Source organism: Scedosporium apiospermum, assembly GCF_000732125.1.
Source record: "Scedosporium apiospermum strain IHEM 14462 chromosome Unknown SEQ_SAPIO_0086, whole genome shotgun sequence".
In the NCBI taxonomy this organism is placed as follows: Eukaryota; Fungi; Ascomycota; class Sordariomycetes; order Microascales; family Microascaceae; genus Scedosporium; species Scedosporium apiospermum.
Genome location: NW_015971787.1, coordinates 1,160,035 through 1,178,844, shown reverse-complemented (window position 1 = coordinate 1,178,844; position 18,810 = coordinate 1,160,035). Strand labels below are relative to the sequence as shown.

At 54.1% G+C, this 18,810-nt stretch overlaps 6 protein-coding genes across 6 annotated transcripts; 5 read left to right on the top strand and 1 right to left on the bottom strand.

The window, feature by feature from the left end:
• Positions 1-744: 744 nt before the first annotated feature.
• SAPIO_CDS2572 (putative Lactonohydrolase) lies at positions 745-2,222 on the top strand (the record flags this gene model as incomplete). Its single annotated transcript, XM_016785556.1, has 3 exons — positions 745-1,510; positions 1,579-1,898; positions 1,959-2,222. 3 exons carry the CDS (start codon positions 745-747, stop codon positions 2,220-2,222), a joined length of 1,350 nt encoding a protein of 449 aa, XP_016644932.1.
• Positions 2,223-2,839: 617 nt separating this feature from the next.
• Positions 2,840-4,172, top strand: SAPIO_CDS2571 (putative Oxidoreductase; the record flags this gene model as incomplete). The annotated part of the gene is made up of 3 exons (XM_016785555.1): positions 2,840-3,443; positions 3,532-3,690; positions 3,754-4,172. 3 exons carry the CDS (start codon positions 2,840-2,842, stop codon positions 4,170-4,172), a joined length of 1,182 nt encoding a protein of 393 aa, XP_016644931.1.
• Positions 4,173-4,371: 199 nt separating this feature from the next.
• On the bottom strand, positions 4,372-6,174 carry SAPIO_CDS2570 (uncharacterized protein; the record flags this gene model as incomplete). The annotated part of the gene is made up of 3 exons (XM_016785554.1): positions 4,372-4,902; positions 5,007-5,147; positions 5,239-6,174. 3 exons carry the CDS (start codon positions 6,172-6,174, stop codon positions 4,372-4,374), a joined length of 1,608 nt encoding a protein of 535 aa, XP_016644930.1.
• A 2,729-nt stretch (positions 6,175-8,903) lies between these two features.
• SAPIO_CDS2569 (MFS peptide transporter) lies at positions 8,904-10,806 on the top strand (the record flags this gene model as incomplete). The annotated part of the gene is made up of 4 exons (XM_016785553.1): positions 8,904-8,938; positions 9,005-9,282; positions 9,377-9,811; positions 9,911-10,806. 4 exons carry the CDS (start codon positions 8,904-8,906, stop codon positions 10,804-10,806), a joined length of 1,644 nt encoding a protein of 547 aa, XP_016644929.1.
• Positions 10,807-12,123: 1,317 nt separating this feature from the next.
• On the top strand, positions 12,124-13,466 carry SAPIO_CDS2568 (GTP cyclohydrolase II; the record flags this gene model as incomplete). The annotated part of the gene is made up of 2 exons (XM_016785552.1): positions 12,124-13,320; positions 13,434-13,466. The coding sequence occupies 2 exons, from the start codon at positions 12,124-12,126 to the stop codon at positions 13,464-13,466; spliced, it is 1,230 nt and encodes a 409-aa protein (XP_016644928.1).
• A 953-nt stretch (positions 13,467-14,419) lies between these two features.
• Positions 14,420-18,609, top strand: SAPIO_CDS2567 (uncharacterized protein; the record flags this gene model as incomplete). Its single annotated transcript, XM_016785551.1, has 2 exons — positions 14,420-14,667; positions 14,754-18,609. 2 exons carry the CDS (start codon positions 14,420-14,422, stop codon positions 18,607-18,609), a joined length of 4,104 nt encoding a protein of 1,367 aa, XP_016644927.1.
• Between the last annotated feature and the right edge of the window lie 201 nt (positions 18,610-18,810).

Genomic DNA, 18,810 nt, shown 5'->3' with positions numbered 1-18,810 from the left:
TTTCTTTAGGTGTTTATCGCTCCAGCTGTCAATTGGTTTCTGCCAGCTGCCAATACAAAATCTAGCAACTCTACCTCAGACGGCTGTTCACAACTGCTCATCGATGAAGCATCAACATGGCGGACCGAGTTCGACGACTCCAAGCACTCATCATGATGGCATTCTCCAGGCCTGAGCCGGCATCTACTTCGCAGTACGCAGCAATTGCATCATAGGCAAACTGGTTGAATCCCCATGTAAGCCATGCAGGCTGCTCGGTCGATCTTCTCCCATTCTGCATGGTCGTGGTGGTCCTCTGGAGCTTGATGTGACCCAGGTCTACCAGCCGCTTCATCCGTGGCCAATTTCCTCCGAAAGACAGACCTTTAGGGGCCCAAAAAGGCGATACGGACGGTCGAGCATCGCGCCGATCTCACGCTTCACCTCCGATTATCCACTAGCAAGACGCCCTTCCCGCCGGATGCTGGATGGCAGCACAGCAGGCTGCTGGTGATCGAGCCTCCGAGCCGAGCCCGAGACACGCTCTCTACGGCTCTCTCGTCGTAGCTATGGTCTTACCCAATAAGTATGTTAGAGAATGCGATTAGCCTGCGGGCAGGTAAGGGAATGAGCATTCATTCTTCTCGAGAACACCAGACGCAAAACTTATTTCCTCTCGCCAGCGGCTTCAAAAACCGACATTTCTACCTCACCGTCTTGCAAACTTCTTCCAGCCCCTCATCAATCATTAGTAAAATAGTCAATATGCGTGTCTCGTATCAGAACATTCTCATTACTGTTACCGCGCTGTACTCTTCCGAGGGCGATGGCCAGCCTGACCAACAAGCCCTCCTGGCCCCTCCGCCTCCGCCTCCTCCACAACGACCACCGCTGGCAGAGAAATGTGGTCCGGACACGAGCAAAATTGTGTGTATCAACAACTACTCCGCCGTGCTCCCGGGCAACTTCTCCAGGGCGCCTCCGCCCGACTCCATCAATCCCTTAGACCAGGCGTCCTACGCGCAGACCGAGATCCCTGGCGACGATTCGTGGAACTTGGTCAAGGAAGCCGACTTCATCGTCTTCGACCGAAAGCGCGGACTAGAGATCCTTGGTAACAGACCCACCTCCGAATTCAAGTATGGGATTGTGAACTTGTTTCATGACGCCACTGTCTATGACCCGTACACCAATGAGGTCTACTTCTCCCAGCTTTCGGGGGGTGAACTCTCCCAGAAAGTGATTGACCTTGGAAACGAAGCGGAGGGAGTCCGTAGAAAGGAAGCCAATCCACCACTCTATTCGCCCGTCGGTGGGATATACAGAAACGGACTCTTCTACTTTTGCGTTGGAGGCTCTAGCGACGAGGTTCCGGGGCCTGATGGTACAGTGGCACGGCCTGGTGTGTACACCCTCAATGCTACGAGCGGCGAGTCCAAGGTCCTGCTCAATAACTACTTTGGTTACTGGTTCAGCACTTGCAACGATATTGCCATGGATGGTGAGGGTAATATTTGGTTCACCGATGATGGTAAGTTCCCCCAGATAGCCACCAACCCCCCGAAGTAGGATTTCCTCACTGAGCATGGCTGCTTCTAGATTACTCCTTCGGAAACGGCGTGAGCCCCCACCGGCCAGTTCTGGCCCCTGCCATCTACAGGTTCAATCCCCGAACAGGATCCGTCCGCATCGTAGACCAGCGCCTAAAGCAGCCCAACGGAATCGCCTTCTCACCCGACTTCAAAACCCTGTACGTCGCCGACTCCGGCGCCGAGACGGTGCCGGATCACCCTCCAGCCGTAGGCCATGTCATATACAACCCGTATAACGTGACGGACCCTCACGTCGTCTGGGCATTTGACGTGATTCATGACGGCACGGCTCTGGGAAACGCTCGACCGTTTCATCTGACGCACAAGGTGAGTGAAGATGAATGGAACATCTCCAGGTAGTCTCTTGTGTGCGGATTCTAACGTAAGATGAAGTGGCTGCCGGACGGAGTCCGCGTTGCAGATAATGGCTATGTCCTCGTCGGTGTCGGCGACGGCATCGACGTTCTCGACCCGACGGGTGAGTTGATCGTAAAAATTCAGACAAACTTCACCGCCGTGGGAAATACATGGGCCGGCAAGGGCAGCAAGGACCTCTGGATCACGGGTGTAGGCGGCGTGCAAAAGGTTCACATCAACTTGCCTGGAGGAAGGGTGAACGGCTGGCCCGAGGAACTTCTCCGAGAGGAGTAAGATACGGCGCAAGCGCAAAGACCGAAGATGCATGTACAGCATGGAAAAAGAAAGGGCACGCACAAAGGCCCGCTGCCGACTTACGCTGTAGTTTCCCCGATCTGTAGACTTGATGCTATGGCCGATCCATTTGTAATAGTAGGGCGAAGATGCTCTTAGAACTACTTCGTGTCCTCAGATCTCCTTGACCGCCAACGGTCGTGTAGGATTTGGGCGGAGCTGGGTAAAATAATTAATAAGTCGACGGATTTCAAATTGCAGACAACTTGATCTTGATGGAACGTTGAATGGCTCCACAAGTCATCGCAAATCATCGGGCCCGGCTGTCTCGGATCCGAACATTTATAATCCAACACTTGAAGCGTTCACGATACTCGCAACGACGGTTGTCGGTGCCACAGCGCCGGTTTGTAATGAGACTGGTACCATTTCCCTTTCATTATGGGGCGCCAGCAAGACAAGCAACTCCGGTAGAGTCTCTTATATTGCCTAGAGCCTCCAGGCATGTCCGAAACACCTGCTATATTAGAATCTGATTCCCATCTCCCGTCCAGTCTGAACTCTCACTCACTATTCACAACCGTTATCTTTACGAGCCAGAAGACATCGCAACCGACATGACAGAGCCTTCGCCAGTCCGTGTAGCCATAATCGGCCTTTCGGCTTCCGCCGTGACCTCATGGGCAGCCGACGCCCACCTCCCAGGTCTTCAAACCAAGACCGGCCTGGGGAAATATCGCATCGTGGCCCTATGCAACAGCAGCGTTGCGGCCGCCGAGGCGAGTATAAAAGCTTATGGTCTTCCTTCAGACACAAAAGCCTACGGTAGTCCAGAAGATCTGGCGGCCGATCCAGACATTGACTTTGTCATCTGCAACACACGCGTCGACAAGCACTACGAGACGACTCTACCCAGCATCAAGGCCGGAAAAGATGTTTACATTGAATGGCCTATCTCCTCTAACAAAGCTGAGATTGACAGCCTTGTAAAGGCAGCAGAAGAAAGCGGGTCAAGGGCATTAGTCGGGTTGCAGGGTCGATGGACGCCTGTGGTTCTGAAGATCAAGGAGATTCTAGATAGTGGCGCTGTTGGGAGGTTACTGAGCAGCGAGGTCCGAGCCTATGGAGGCTCTAAGGACAGAGAGATACTCCCCGTTGGGCTGAAGTACTTTGCCGAGCGACGTGCCGGCGGGAACCCCATCACCATTGGGTTCGGTCATGGTATGTGCTTGCTTACCACCAAGCGGAGTAGTTCTTCCCTCATCTCCGAGAGAATAGATCAGCTAACTATTCGGGCTTGCTTCATCAGTTGTCGACTTTATTCAGTCTGTCGTGGGCGAGCTCGATCCGGCCAGCACCCACACCCACTTCCAGCTTCAGCGACCCCAAGTCAAGATCCGGGATCCCAAGACTAACGAGGCCATCGAGACGATCACTTCAGACGTCCCGGATCTTCTCTCGTTGCATGGTAGGAGCCGGTTACGAAACCGAACCCCTTTTGAGCCTCGCTTTTGCTAACCGCCCACCATAGGATTCGTCTCCTCGGCAAGAACCCACCACCAACCGGCCACTCTGACCTTCCACTTCCGCCGCGGCCAACCATTCCCTGGCACTCCGTCGCTGACATGGACATTGAACGGCACCGGCGGCGAGATCCGCGTCGTCGCTCCTGCGGGCATCTCCCTGCAGGCCGATGCCTACCAAGAGCCTGTGACCATCCAAGTGCATCATTACGACACCGACAGCATCGAGGAGGTGGAATGGCAATGGAACGAGGATCAGCAAGAGGTCCCCATACGAGCTAGATCCGTCCAGGCTGTGCTCTACGCCTACGCGGATTGGAAGAGGGGAGTGAAAGAGCTTGGGACAGAACCGGCGTGGGTCGAAATTAAGGATGCGGCCCGTCGGGCTGAACAAATCGGAAGTTGGCTAGATGGCTTCCAAGTGTGATGAATAGGAACGGGGTAGCTACCGCGTGACGGTCGGAAGGGGGGCATATCCAGACGGGGGCAAAGGAAAGCCAGGGGACGGGTTTAACATTCCGGACGGCCTTGGCTCGTATTCTCGACGCGCTTGACTCACTGTGTTAATCATTTGAAGGAAAAGATTGGGAATACATATCTTCTCATATTCTCTCAAATCTAGCCTTTTACTTAACATTGATTGAAGCAACGCTAATAATCAACCTGGTGAGCTCAGGGAGTCTTTCCAACGACCATTCCCTATCTTTATTCCTCCCATCGCCGTCATCCCGTGAATCCCCGTCCGTCAGATCGCTACTCCCCGTCCCTAAATCGCCAGCATTCCCCCTAGTAAACCTCTGCACAATCTCTCCCAGTGTGGGCGGCTCTTCAATTCCATCGCTCACGGAACCTCGCCGCGCGTTTATCCACTCACTCTCGCTCTCAGCCATCCACATGGCATCGCTACTGGGGAGCCTAATGTTCTCGAACACGTCCGGTGGAAGCAGTGGCTCAAAGTACGCGGGATCCAGTGTTCTAGTCAGTCCGAGGAGTTGGTGGATGACGACGAGAAGAAATATGGTCCGTCGCAAGGACTCTTGGACGACCCAAATGTCCCAGCTTATGTCTTGGGATGCGGGGCGTGAAAGAAAAGGATGCCGCATATTCTCGTTTTCAGGTGATCGTTCTTCGAGCCTTTTCACCAGGCGCTGAGTAGCCTACGCATATCCAATTAGTGACGCATCGAACCGCAAGTCGGGAATTGCGTTGTTTGTGAAACTGAAAGAGCACTAGAAGGGTGCAAGGGTGGCATAGCACATACTCTGACTAGATACTCGTGGTGCAGTACAGCAGTCGCTAACTTGGAGCTGTATCTATTCTCCGACAAGAGGCCTTCGATCTGATAGATGCACATGGCATGCAGACGAGCACAGACTTGTTCATGGTTATCAGTCAAGGCGGGCTGTGATTTTGAAAGGCATCATTAGCACCATCTCTCCAACGGATCCATTTCTATGCCATTAAGGGATGTTTCCGAGCTAGGAGAAGCCTACCAGCTCTCTGATCAGCTTGTCTCTCTGGTCACGAAATATATCGCAAACAAACGGCAGACCAGACTGATCCGAATGGAGTTTCATGCCCACGCACGCCAGGGCCACTGCAATCGGCTCCGGCATTCCCCTCGGTGACTTCCTACAGAGTTTCTGGTGTATAAACGGTGATCGAAATGTGGTGGCCAGCATTCGCAAGGGGTACTCAGCCGTCATTTTAATCGCCTCTCCGAGCCCAATCATGCCGGGCCGCAGGACGGTTCCGCCGCAGCTAGTCGCTGACATCCTGACGAGGTCGGAGAGACTATCGGACTGGTCCTGGATTGACCTGCGTCGGCAAATCAGAGGGACGGGATCCGAAAGGCTGCTGTCGGTGGATATGGCTGATGCCGCTGGTGCCGACCTTTGACTCTGTTGTGATGGGGACGCTGATGCGTGGATGTCTTCCGATCCAGATAATGACAGGACGGTGCTAGATGGTGTCGGAGCTATGGAACTTGCCGCCGCCATAGTGCCGCGTCCCTGCTGACCTAGCTGTCTTTCCCGGTCAAACGACAAGCTAGGCACCCTGTACCTACTGTCACTAGGAGACGGTGGGTTCCCGGGCAAACCTGCCGGTTCGCCATCGCCTCGACTACTCGAGAAGAAAGAAGGACTTAAAAGATCAGACATCCAGCCACCCTCTCCGACTATGGCTGGGTCAAGGACGGGGTTGCTTTCCACGGAAAGATCGGCGCCCGTTGTTGCAATGCGACAGTTCCAGGTGCCCTCATGCCGGCCGTCTGCGCCATGGGACCCCCATAGGTAGGAATGGTCGGCAGCCGGACCCATTGGTTGGCAGGTGGACACGATGGCAGAACCGGCATTATGGTTGTCGCTACTCACCATGCGAAAGACGTTGTCCGAATCTGTGACGGAAGTCCGTAGCAGATTCTGCATGTCATCGTCGATACCCGAGTGAGTGAACGGAGCTGAAGGTCCGGGCAGAGTCGGCACGGTCCTCGGCCGCAAAGCCGGGCCGGCTGGCATCCGGATCCGGGGCTCCAATTTGTATTCGCATGTCACGGAGCGGGAGATACATCGGCCACCTAAAATTTACAATCTCAGGAGCTTAATATAACATAAAATGACGACATCATTGTGAACATAGAATGGTGATTTGAGGATACAATAGTTTTGGGGTGGCTGGGGGCGGGGGATGGAATGGGACAAGACAGACGTACAAGACGGTTTCTCGTAGCCACATTTGACCTTTGAGGCGATGCATCTCTCACATGCTTTCTTTTTCACCGACATAGCTTTTCCGATAGACTTTTCGCACCGGCGTCTATGTCGGTCCCTCAAGTCCTCTAGAGAATGTAGGGAGCAAATGTCAGTAAATCTTAAGCAGGCCGATCCCTGAAGGAATGCCCTTTGAGCGGGCCAATACGAAAGCGCTCCGATGCTGGCCGGCTCTTTGAGCTTTCAGCATCCCCGAAGCGCGACGCTAGGGTGCTTGTTTGGCTATGAGATGGACACTCACTACGGCTGAATTCTTTGAGACAGATGGGGCACATGTGCAAATCAGTCTCGGCATTTTGGAGCCCCGGAGCCATGCCCGTCCCAGTGCCGGCTAACAACGTGGCCCCTGCCATCGGGGTTCGGCGGTCCGGCTGTAATTCAAAATGAGAGCTGAAGGAGACGACCTCTCAAGGAGCCAGGGCTTCGTGTGTTCTATGGGGTGGCGGCGGATTGACGCCCCGCGACTTCGACGTCTATCTCCTAACTGTGTCTAGGCCGTCGCTGTTTAACGTAGCGCTCGTTTTATGCTTAGGCTGGGTTATCCGTGACAGCGATTGCAGTTGCAGTTTGCGGGAAGACGAAATGTTGAGCGATGCAAAAAGCGAGAAGCCAAGCCAGAAGGTGTGTTGGCTCGATACTGAGGTATGTATCAAGATAATGCCTTCTTGCCAGTAACGAGCTGCCGATAGTAATCACTACAACTGGTGGCGTGAAGCCATAGCGTCGATAGTCAAATGATCAGTCACTACGGATGGTTCCAGCATGCAAGCTTGCCGTCAACAAAACTACAGCGAGCCCAGGTAACAATTGGGAAATCTAGGTTCTCCACCACGTTGCGTCCTTCGTGACAAGGATGCAATGGAATTCTCCAGGGCACGACTAGCTGTATACTTCGGCAGCGAGCGCCGACTGACCATACATGTTTGCAGTAGATTTTCTCACGCAGGGGTTGTAAGGCGTCAGCGCCGTTTAAACCGTAGCAGGATTTATTGAGAATCTGCAGTGTACCAAGTACTCGGCATCTAGGCTTGTAAGCCCCAGCTAAACTGCGGACGAACTCTTGCCGGCAGAGTCCAAGATCGGTGTGGGTGGGGGTAGAAAGATACGATCGAAAGGCAGTGAGTCCGCCGAGGCTCCGGCAGTTCGCTCCCTGGGAACTTCTGGAATGATAAGGAATGAACACACAGGTGGGGATTCAGAGATGTGCACTTATCTGAACTATGTATAATACCTGCGTCCCGCTTTGCCCTGGGAGTGGAACCATAGGATTGGAATGGCCTTCTCCTTCTTCTTGCTCTTCTTTTTCTTCTAATTCGATACCATCATTTCCAGGGCATGTATGGTGATCCAACAATTCGCGTGTGGTGGTAGCATGCGCCCCAGGAAGATTGCATCTTCCCTACGTCTACCCCAGATCAACACTCTTCAATCCGATGAGAGGACTGACGGCGGGGCCACGGAATGCCTGATGGAGGACCGAGCAGAGACCCGCTCTGGGCTCCTGGCTCTTGGCAGCGGAGTGGGTGGCGGACACTCGGCCGAGAGTCCGGGACACGGCGCCGAAACACAGAAACGTCCATGGCGAATGCTGCAGTGTAATTAATAGAGACGAAGCTCCAGGTCCCCCCCACAAACGAGTCGAGGAGTCATTCCACGCTCGGTACCGAGGTATGTAGCTCGAAACAGAACTTCTAGATAATTAATAGTCCCAATGTCGCTGAAGCTGCGGAGGGCACAAAGCGCTACGCTGAACTAGCTTGAGCCTATCCTGAATGACCGTCATCAAAATGGCGAGTTTCCGCGCTGAGATTGCGACGTGTTGGATCTTGGAATCACTGGGAAGGACACATGACGACCACTCACCTCCGAAACAGCGGCTATTTTGGTCCGAACAGGGCATGCTCTAGTTACACTGGCTCCTCCGTAGTCAGATAGGGAATGAGAATAGGCGTCAGAGGGATGTGGCTCAATACGAAGGAATGGATATCTTTTTTCCGCTTCCTGTCCCAAGCAGCCTTTCCACTAAAATTGGGCTTCCACACAAAAAGACTCCTCTCAGGAATATCATTGACACGCCCGTATTAGAGTATGGAGTAGTTTGTGGCGCTGGAGACACTCGAGTGCCATCAGCAGCCAGGGAGTCGAGGCCTTCACCGAGAGCGAACGTCCAGACCTGCATCGCGAAACCAGGTCCATTCATCTCCGAGGTGTTACCACCAAATAGAGCATCATAACCACAATGGCGGGATTTGCAGCATTCGGTAAAGTGATGCCTTTGGTTATTTATACACCGGCGGTTTATCGGCCGTATCTATCGTGTTTATTGTCCGCTCTCAACATACACGAGTATTCCGAGGCGGCTCACCGACTCCATCTCAATCAGTAATATGACCGTGCCGTTCGGGGCTGATAATGACAAAAAGTAAGAACCCTATTTGACCCATGTGGCTACTGAACCTGACTCTCACAAACAACCTGCCATCTCCAGAAGGCTGGAGCTCCAGGATGAGGAGCTCGCCGCAGGTTCGCTGTCTTCTAACCCGGAAGGACGCGAGCCCACAGAATCCGAGAAGCGCACGCTGAGGCGAGTCAGCGACTCCATCCCCAAAGTGGCCTACGTTGTTGCCGTCGTGGAGCTCTGCGAGCGCTTCACGTACTACGGCGCTTCCGCCCTGTTTCAGAACTATGTTTCCACCCACCATGGCTTGGACCAGCCGAGGAAGACGGCCACTGCACTGTCAACGTTTTTCATCTTCTTTTCATATGGTAGGGAAAACCCATTCAGTCTATCTCTTCCCCACTCTGCTTCTGTGTGTGTATGTCTGTCTATGAGCGAGTGATCGCTCATATAAATCTATAGTGACCGCCATCTTTGGAGCCGTCGTCGCAGATCAGTACCTAGGAAGATATAAAACCATCCTTGTCTTCTCTGGCATCTACAGCGTCGGCCTCCTCATTCTCTGGTCAACGGCCCTAGCCGAGTCTCTGGGAAATCAGGGGAAACTTGCTGCCTTTGCCGTTTCCCTGACCATCATCGGCTTGGGTACTGGAGGCATCAAGTCCAATGTGGCACCTATGATCGGGGATCAGTATAAGCATCGGCCTCTGGTCACGCGAACTGATTCCAAGACGGGCGAACGTGTCATTGTAGATCCGGCCATCACGTATAATCGCATATACATTCTTTACTATGGATGTATCGAGATCGGGTCGCTTTCTAGTCTTGCTACGCCTTTTATGGAACGAGATTATGGGTTCTGGCAGCCGTTTCTCATGACGTTCCTCGTCTTCTGCGGTGAGGTTTCTCTTTTCGTTATCATTTCTTTTTTCTTTTTTCCCGACTCTCGCATACCCTTCCAAATACCTCGGTACACCTAGCTAATCCTCTCGATAGTGGCCGTCGCTGTATTTGTATGGGGCCGCAGATACTACGTGATCGAACCGCCCCGCGGCTCCGTCATCGTCAGCTGCTTCAAAGCCGTCGGCATCATGATTGCCAACCGCTCCCTCGATGCCCCCAAACCCTCCCGGCGCGCCGCGCAAGGCATCACCACCTCCGTCCCCTGGGACGACAAATTCGTCGACGAGGTCAAGCAGACGCTCAACGCTTGCAAGCTGTTCGCCTTTTACCCCGTCATCTGGATCTGCTTTTCGCAACTGTCATCGAACCTCGTCTCCCAGGCTGGCCAGATGAAACGCGGTGATGTCCCCAACGACTTTATGCGGAGTCTTGAGACTGTTACTATTCTGTTGTTTCTGCCCATCATTGACCGGGTTATCTTTCCCGTCTTGCGGCGCCATGGCATCATTCTCCGCCCTATTAAGCGTATCACCATCGGCTTTGCCTCCATCGGCCTTGGTGTCGCGTACGCCGCCATCGTCCAGCACCTCATATACAACGCAGGGCCGTGCTACGATAAACCACTGGCGTGTCCGGCGGCTAAGCAAGATGGCAAGATTCTGCCAAATGACGTCCACATTGCGGTGCAGACCCCGCTCTACGTCTTCTTCGGCCTCGCGTCGCTCTTCATCAACACGACGGGACCCGAGTACGCCTATACTCACTCGCCTCCCGGGCTGAAAAGTTTCGTTCAGAGTCTTTATCTGCTGACAGTGGCTGTTGGGAGCGCCATTGCGCTGTCCCTCGTTCCCGTCACGGGCGATCCCGACGTTTTGTGGATGTACACGGGGGTCGCTGTAGCTGTTTTTGTGATTGGTACGGCCATGTATATCCTCCTTCGACATTTGGATGCCGAGGAGGACAAGCTTTATGAGTCGAAAGATTACTAGGCTAAATCATGGCGGAGAGCCACTTGGCGACACTGGCAACAGTTGGCAAGAAGTGGATTTATGGCTGGTGAGCAAGTGGTGCGTTCCGAGGGTCCAGGCCCCGACATTCTGCCCATTCCAATATCTCACGGAGGGATTTAAAGATGCAACAACCCCCGGCACGGACAGCATCATCTCATGCTTCACGGGTTCCGAGCAAAATCCAGTCGAGGATATGGAGAATGCTTGTGCGAATGTTAGTCCAGAACGAAGCAGGGATTTGGATCAGGATTAGTGATACCGAGGAAATGCTGAGCTAAGTAATAACTGATGACAAAGAATTGGTAAATCTCTGCAGGATTTGAGTGATGATTGTACACTACGGACTGGCCTGGCCGTTACCGTCCCGTTACCGTCTCCGTTACTCTTGCCGTTATTGCCAATATCGTCTCTTGCTCTAATCCGCACACTAGTAATGAAACAAGAACAATGGTTCCTTTTCAATGGTGAGAAAATCTATAGATAGATCATGGTATGCCTAGTCGAAGATCACATCAATTGGAAGTGTTATACCGTGCTCTCCTCGCCCCACAGATTTCCCCTGGTCGAGAATATTGAGGGGTCTCGGGAGGCTGCAATTGACCACTCTTGGACGATTAAATCGACCCCTCACAGAGTCTCACTCCACCGACGGCCCCTCACAACTGCCTCGGTCAGAAAGTAACGCCCCGCGTGCCGGTTTCCCACAAAGACCACAGTTGAAACTGGCACATGTCTCGGCCCTCGCTCAACCACGCCTTCGGCTGTGGGAGACAAAGTAGCTGTACTTATACATGCGGAGTAGCGCTGCTCGACGGATTGCGAAGTCGGTAACTTCGTCTTTCCTGGTGTTTCCTTCCTCCTCCTCAGTTGTTCCGTCATCATCTAGAACCCTGACTAATGCGATGTACTGACAAGTGAATGACCACGATTTTGCGGGGGCAATCGAATTGCAGCATTTTTGGTTAACATTGACTTTTCGCTCGGCTTTTCCGACCCTTCGAAAGTCGTTGCTTCAAAGACTTGTGCCGAAATCTTGACTTTTGGCTCGATGTTCTTTGCGAGGCCGGAATCAGAATCGCAGCCGCTCACATTCTTACTCTCACAGAGTTCGAGGTCAATTCCTTACAATTGACATTTGTCCTTCATCATCCCACCCTGCCGACCGCCCTGTGCCGATCTCGAATATCTCTGTGACGGAGCACACACAGCACGGACAAATCGACACACGACCTGGTGAATAAATACCCCGGCAAGTAGGAAACATCGCGCGTGTTACCTCACTCCCAATCCATCACCATGCCGGCGCAGTCCTCTACCGAGAGCTCTGGCGCATCGAAGGAATGGCCCCAGAGCAACTCAACGGCGGAATTGCCCTCCTTCTACTCGCCACCCTCGAAGCCCACCGAGGAGACGACAACAGACAACTCCAAGGCCAACGACACCACCAAAGTTATTTCCAACTCTAATGAGCCGAACCAGATCCTCTCTCCCATCCCTACCTACGACCGAATTTCCCTAGATACCCCTGCCCCTTCGTCCACTACCACACCCGGTTCAGTCCCACCTCCACCCTCGCTTCTCTCCCCATCCTTCACCCCTCCCGCGACCCCCGGCACGCCAGCTGCCGATGGTGCGCCCCGGCTAAAGAGCGTACCCGTCGACAGCACAATCCCCAGCGGCGGCTGTGGCGCGAAACGACCTCGGCTCCTCGAGACGTTGCCGAATGTCGAATGCATCGTGCGCGCACGTATTCCCACAGTGTCCGGGTCGGAAATGTTCCTGCATCTGTACACCAATGACGTCGACAACAAAGAGCACCTAGCCATCGTTTTCGGCCCCCATATTCGAAGCCACTCGCTCGATGCACCGAGGCCTGGTGAGACCGAGATGGATCGGATGATTCGGGGCGCGTATGTCGGGAAGCTGTATCCAGGAAGGACGAGCAGTCGCCAGACCGACGAGGCATCCTCATCTTCGACCCCGGCAGGAGATCCCCCTGCGTCCGCGGGCAGTAGCACAGGCTTCGGCACGCCGTTGGTGCGCATCCACTCGGAATGCTATACCGGCGAGACGGCGTGGTCGGCGCGATGCGACTGCGGCGAGCAATTGGACGAGGCGGCGCGGCTCATGGGCCATCCCGACAACACAAGCGGCGGCATTATAATCTACCTGCGCCAGGAGGGTCGAGGCATCGGGCTCGGAGAGAAGCTGAAGGCATATAATCTCCAGGATCTCGGGTCCGACACCGTCGAGGCGAATCTCTTGCTTCGCCATCCCGCGGATGCGCGGAGCTACGGTCTGGCGACGGCGATATTGAGGGATCTTGACCAGAAGGAGATTCGGCTGCTGACGAATAACCCTGATAAGATTCGGGCTGTGGAGGGGCCGAATAGGGAGGTTGTTGTGACGGAGAGGGTGGCTATGGTTCCGTTGTCTTGGAGGGGACAGAAGGGGATTCGCAGCACCGAGGTCCAGGCGTATCTTGAGACGAAGGTGGGTGTCCTCGTACATTTCCCCTTCTCCCTTCTCCCTTCTTCCGTTTCTTTCCTCCTCCCATTGCGCGGGTCCTGACGTATTTCGATTACTGACTCCTTTTCGTTCTACAGATCAAGAAGATGGGCCACATGCTCGACTTTTAAAGGAGATGCGCCTGCCTCTCAAACATCTACATTTTATTGCTCCGTTTCGATCTCTATCAAAATATCACTCTCTTAGATTCTGTATATGCATAGAGTTTCCGTCTCTTTTTCTTGCACATGGATGGCGTTGTCTATACTGGCCGGCTGGGATTTTCGACTCAGATGATTTATTTAAATAAACATATTTTATATAACCTGCGATATTGTTGAGTAACTTATCCTAGGATCAGAAATCGCCGGTCTTCTGTCAACCTTGCCTTAGCGGGCAGCTCTTGTTGCAGTGATGGTTGGGTTGCTGATCGTGAGGGAGTTCTGGGGACTCGATTATTCTAGATCTGCGCGAGCGGGAGTTATAATATTTTTGCTGTGTCGAGAAGTGCTATGAAGATGGTTTTTTAAAATTCCAATATTTCTTTTATACTCCATAATTCTCTCTTTCCTTGAAAAAAGTGATGATGTTGTGATGTTGGGGTGGTGCCTTCTCAAAGCACTTTATCCCTGTCTGTCGCCCCTTCCCAACATCGAATTGTGGGGGAGACGCGCTAAAGACACGACTTTTGGCGACTTTTTGGATGGACCCTTCCTTTTTCCACGCCAAAAAATAGAGCTTCCTTCTGCCTTTGCCTTCCGCCACCACCACCACGACACCACGACACTACGACACTCCGCCGCAACCTTCCACGTTCCTCATCTTTGCAGACTTGATTCTCCTCTTCTTCCGTATCAACTTGATTCTGCCTGTTCCAGCTACTTCTATTCCATCTCGATCAATTCCGCTTCGACTGGTTACCACCCATCGTTTGATCACTGGGCTTCGTCCCTCACCTATCGCAGATCAATTCCTCGACCTACTTCTCAAAACTCCAGAGCTCTCCGACCCTACACCCGGCCTGCCAAGCTAAATATCCCGCGCGAAGGGGAGTCCATACTCCCCTTCCTTCAGCCAGCCAACCATGCGTCTCCGACTGGCTGTTCGCCGCCACGGCATCCCCGAGGTCAAGCTGCTGTGGACCGTTGGGCCCAGCACCGACCTAACCATCTCCAAGCTCCTAGTCGCCGTTAACGAGGTCGTACCGCTCGAGAGCGGCGAGTGGGGATTAGAAGACTACGCTGTCGAGTACAGGGACACACAAGGGGATGGGTTTGAGTGTTTGCATTTTCAGGTTGTGCGAGATATTCTGAAGGAGGATGATCAGCTACTGTGAGTGTTTGCCCCTCCCCCCTTCCACTCCTTTTTTGCCCCCTTTGCAGAATATATGCTCATTCTTTTCCCTTGGCCCCTTACAGGATTCGACCACTGCTCGAAGATGACCTACGACGACGCAGAATCAGCGGTCGCCACCAGATATCGGTCGATGGCAGACACCTCGTCGACGGAGTGGCTTTTGGACGGCCCTGGCTTAAGGCGCCTGTGAACCGACCGGCCATTGATCTACCGCCAAGGAAGCGAGCGAGAATTACCTACGATTCCGATGAGGAGTACGATGACGAGGAGGAAGATGGTGATTACGACGACTATGCTGAAGACGAAGACGAAGAAGAGTCCGATGATTTTTCTAGCCTGGAGGCGGAGGAAGATACCGAAGACGAAGACCAACTACTTCTTGAGGCGCCGGGTTCGGAATCCGTCGTTGATGAATCTACGAACGCGACGCCGCAGCCACACATACCTGGTTCCGTCAACTCACCTGGCTCGCTGAAGCGAGGTCGCGGCCTCGATTCATCACCAGTTGTGTCTAGGTCGGGATCTACGAATTCTACAACGCCGCATCGCAGCCCTCGGTTATCCACCGTTAGATTTCTCTCGCCGAAGGCACCGGAGCCTCATCATTCACGGAACCCCGCAAAGCGCCGAAAGCTAGAAAACCGACTACACACGCCTTTGAAACCTAAAGCTGGTCATGTGGTGGATACGTCCAGCCCTGCTCATGCCACCCCGGATAAGGAACCTGGAAGTTCCAAAAGCGCGGAACCGGAGCCGAATGAGCCCTGCCCTGTTGGAGCAGAAGTAAAGTCCCCTACTCCCGAAGGCCCAGTGGGTACGGCTTGCCCTGAATCTAGCTCGGATTCCGGCGACTCTACTGTCAGCTTAAGCTCACTCGCTCGTTCAAAAGATGGCGTTGAGCGACAGGAGAACAGCACTGACGGCGAGGCTCATCTCTCACCCGCTGTGAATGAGGACAAGCCGGACAAGAGTGGCTACATCGCTTTGTCTAACAGCTCCTCGGACGACGATTCTGATTCTGATAGCTCGTCTGAAGACTCCTCCGGCTCAGACGATTCGGCCAGCGATGCTCCTGACCGCGTGAATTCCGACGGTCCTGGTAACAGCTCTGATTCTGATTCTAGTTCTGACGATTCCAGCGACTCAGATTCTAGTGATTCCAGTGACGTGTCGGAGTCTTCTAGCGATGGGCCCGTTTCGGTGGAGGGAGTGGGACCACGAGACTCTGTTGCTCAGCACGAACATGGAGTAAAAGCTCAGACTAAAGCGGCCCCAGCCAAGAAATCCGAGGCCGTGGTTAAGAAAGTGCCTCTTGCTGCAACGCCGTTCGCGGCCGTCACGCCAGAAGTAACCGGTCGCGATGCTAATGCTGGTCAAGTGCACCTTACTCGGTCCCAGAAGAGAAATTTGAGGCGTCGATTGGCAAGGCTGAAGAAGGAGGAGGGGGCTGTGGGATCCGCTACTGCCACTGGTACTGCCGCCCCCGCTGATACGGGATCGGCTGAAGTAGTAGCTGAGCTTCTTAGGCGGAAGCAGGCACTCTTAGAATCCATCGGTGCCGAGAAGAGCTCTCCCGCGTCGGCCAATCCCCTGAAGAGAAAGGCGAGCGATATCGAAGAGACCCCTGCGAGGGGACCGGATTGTGATGGTACTCTAGCGACCGCGAAGACCAACGGAACGGCGGAATCTGAGGCGGCTGCTACGCGCAAGCTGCGACTCGATCTTGGGGCTGGCCGACGTCTTTTGTTTGGCGCACTGGGAGTTCGCAATCCGAAGACGAGGGAGGAAGAGGACAAGGTCCGCGATGCCTTGGCAAAAAATGTGCGACCTTTGACTACGACTCGTACAGAGGAGCAGGCGGATCTTCAAGACAAGGTGGTAGTGGAACCTCCCGAGGACGAGGACCCCGACGCTTGGAGGCGCAAGATCAACTATCGCGCTGTTGAGTGCTGCCACGAGGGTGTTGAGTTGTCCGAGCCTCCCTTCCCGTTTGTTCAGAGATGGGATCCTCAGCAACGGCCCGACGTGTGGTTTGGTGGTAATAATAAGAAAAATAAGAGGGGCGGCAAGGGAAAGAAGAAGCTTCGAAACCAAGCGCATTACTACGACGGCGGGTACGACGTTGTTGACGAGACTCAGCTCTCGTATACGGCAGCTGGTGGTGTGACGGACAGCCGAAGCCTGGTTCCTCCCCAGATGGGCGACACTGTGATGGGGGAGGCTACTGACGTACCAAGGCCTACTACGCCGCAAGACAAGAATGCCAATGCCACAGCCGATGCGACCGAAGATGTTCCGGAGAGTCGAGACGATTTGCCAGTTTTACCCGATGACTTGTCGACTCTTGCGCCTCTCCTCCCGGGAGCGGCCACACCGGGAATGGTGATTACTTGGAAGAAGTGGCTTCTCTCCAAGGCGACACAGTGGCAGCCCCAGGTTAGTAACGTTACGGCTGTTGTCGCTAAGGTTGACGATGCCGATGCAAACACATTGAAAGTATTCCTCGCCAAACGAGATCGTGCACTCGACAAGCCGGAGAAGGACTACGATCCAGAGACGGGCGAACGAGTCTACGACGGATTCGAGGCTCCAGACACTGATGAGGATGAGCAAGGAGATGGAGGCGAAGATGACGGCGAGCGAAATGTGACGTTTGCGGAGATGATGGATCCCCGTGTAGTCCAGCCAGCGCTTCCGTCGGCAGCGGTGTTTGGAAGCGGTTTTGCGGGACAGGTCCCAGATGAGGACGGCGTGGGCTATTTGCAAGATTCCATCGAGAGTCAGGGCGGGGATGTCGCGGACAGCAACGAGGTCATGGGCGATGCTACGGAGCCAATGTCTCTCGACCTACAGGTTCCGTTTTCCGACCCGGTCGAAAGCGTGGGCTTGCCCGGGTCGTCTCCAGCCAGGGCCAGGGCCAGGGAACTCCCGCCTAGCAACCAACTACCGCAGATGAGCGGGGAAAACACCAGTTCTCTCAGGGTGCCCGTTACCGAATACCCGTCGCAGAATACGACTTCTCTTGATGCTTTAGGCAATTTGTCGGTGGCCGGCAGCGTGGCTAGTGGACGAGGCCAGGTGGATCCGAACTTTGTCGGCGTCGAGTCGTATGATTCTCAAGAGGATGCCATTCCTGACTCGGCGGTTGCTCTCGAAGGCGACGCGGCGACCGAGCAGAGCGGCCCGAAGGAGAAGAACGACGGCAAGGTGCGGCCCCTTTCCAAGTTGGTCTCATCCAGTCAACCGGTTCTCCCCTCGTCCTCTGCAGGTCAACGTTCTGCGGCTGTACCTGCGCCTCAAACGCCAAAGAGTTCTCCCGAAGCACCCGGCCGTGTCTTGCGCGCCAAGGAGACGATTCGGCTGCCCGGCTCCGAGGCTAGCTTCTTTGATGGCGAGCAGGCCGAGCTAGCGCGCGAAAAGTCGGCCAAGATGCGAAAGAATGAGATGCTGAAGAACTTGAGCGCTTCGACCAGGAAGAATACGAGCGCGCGTCGCCTAGAGGAGACGGTTGTCGGTGGTTCTCCGAATAACAACAACAACAACGTGCAACGGCGGATCTTTTCGTCATCGCAGAGCAGTGCAGTTCCGAAGATTGTCAAGATGGAGAAGCTTGACTTGTCTGAGCGTGCGGCGTCCCTTTCGCAGATCGATAGCCGCACTAACGCGGTGGTCTGGGGCGGAGGCAAGAAGAATGCGTCGAGGAAGAATAAGGTGGCTGTCGAGAAGGATGTGTTTGAGGTACCGGCTGGTTCGCAGGTGATTGATTTGACGAGCGATGGTGAGGGAGCTGCCGAGCTTGGTGGCAAACAAGCTACGCAAGGTACGCAGGGGAGCGGTGGACTGACGGAGGGGATTCCGAATGGCGGAGGATGGGTGCCGAAGAAGAAGAAGGAGAGGAAGACGAAGGCGAGGGTTTGAGTGAGGTGTCAGGGGTGTGCAGGTGTGCATGTGTGCGTCTTGTCGGGATGGAAGGGAGAGTTTCCTCAGGGAGCACACTGTGTTTCTCCAGAGATTGGTTTTGGTGATCAAAGGGATGTTTTAATTTGTATTATTCTACGGTAATAGGTTCTGGTGCATAGCATTGGCATCTCATCACTTGAAGGCGTTTGGCGGATGGTT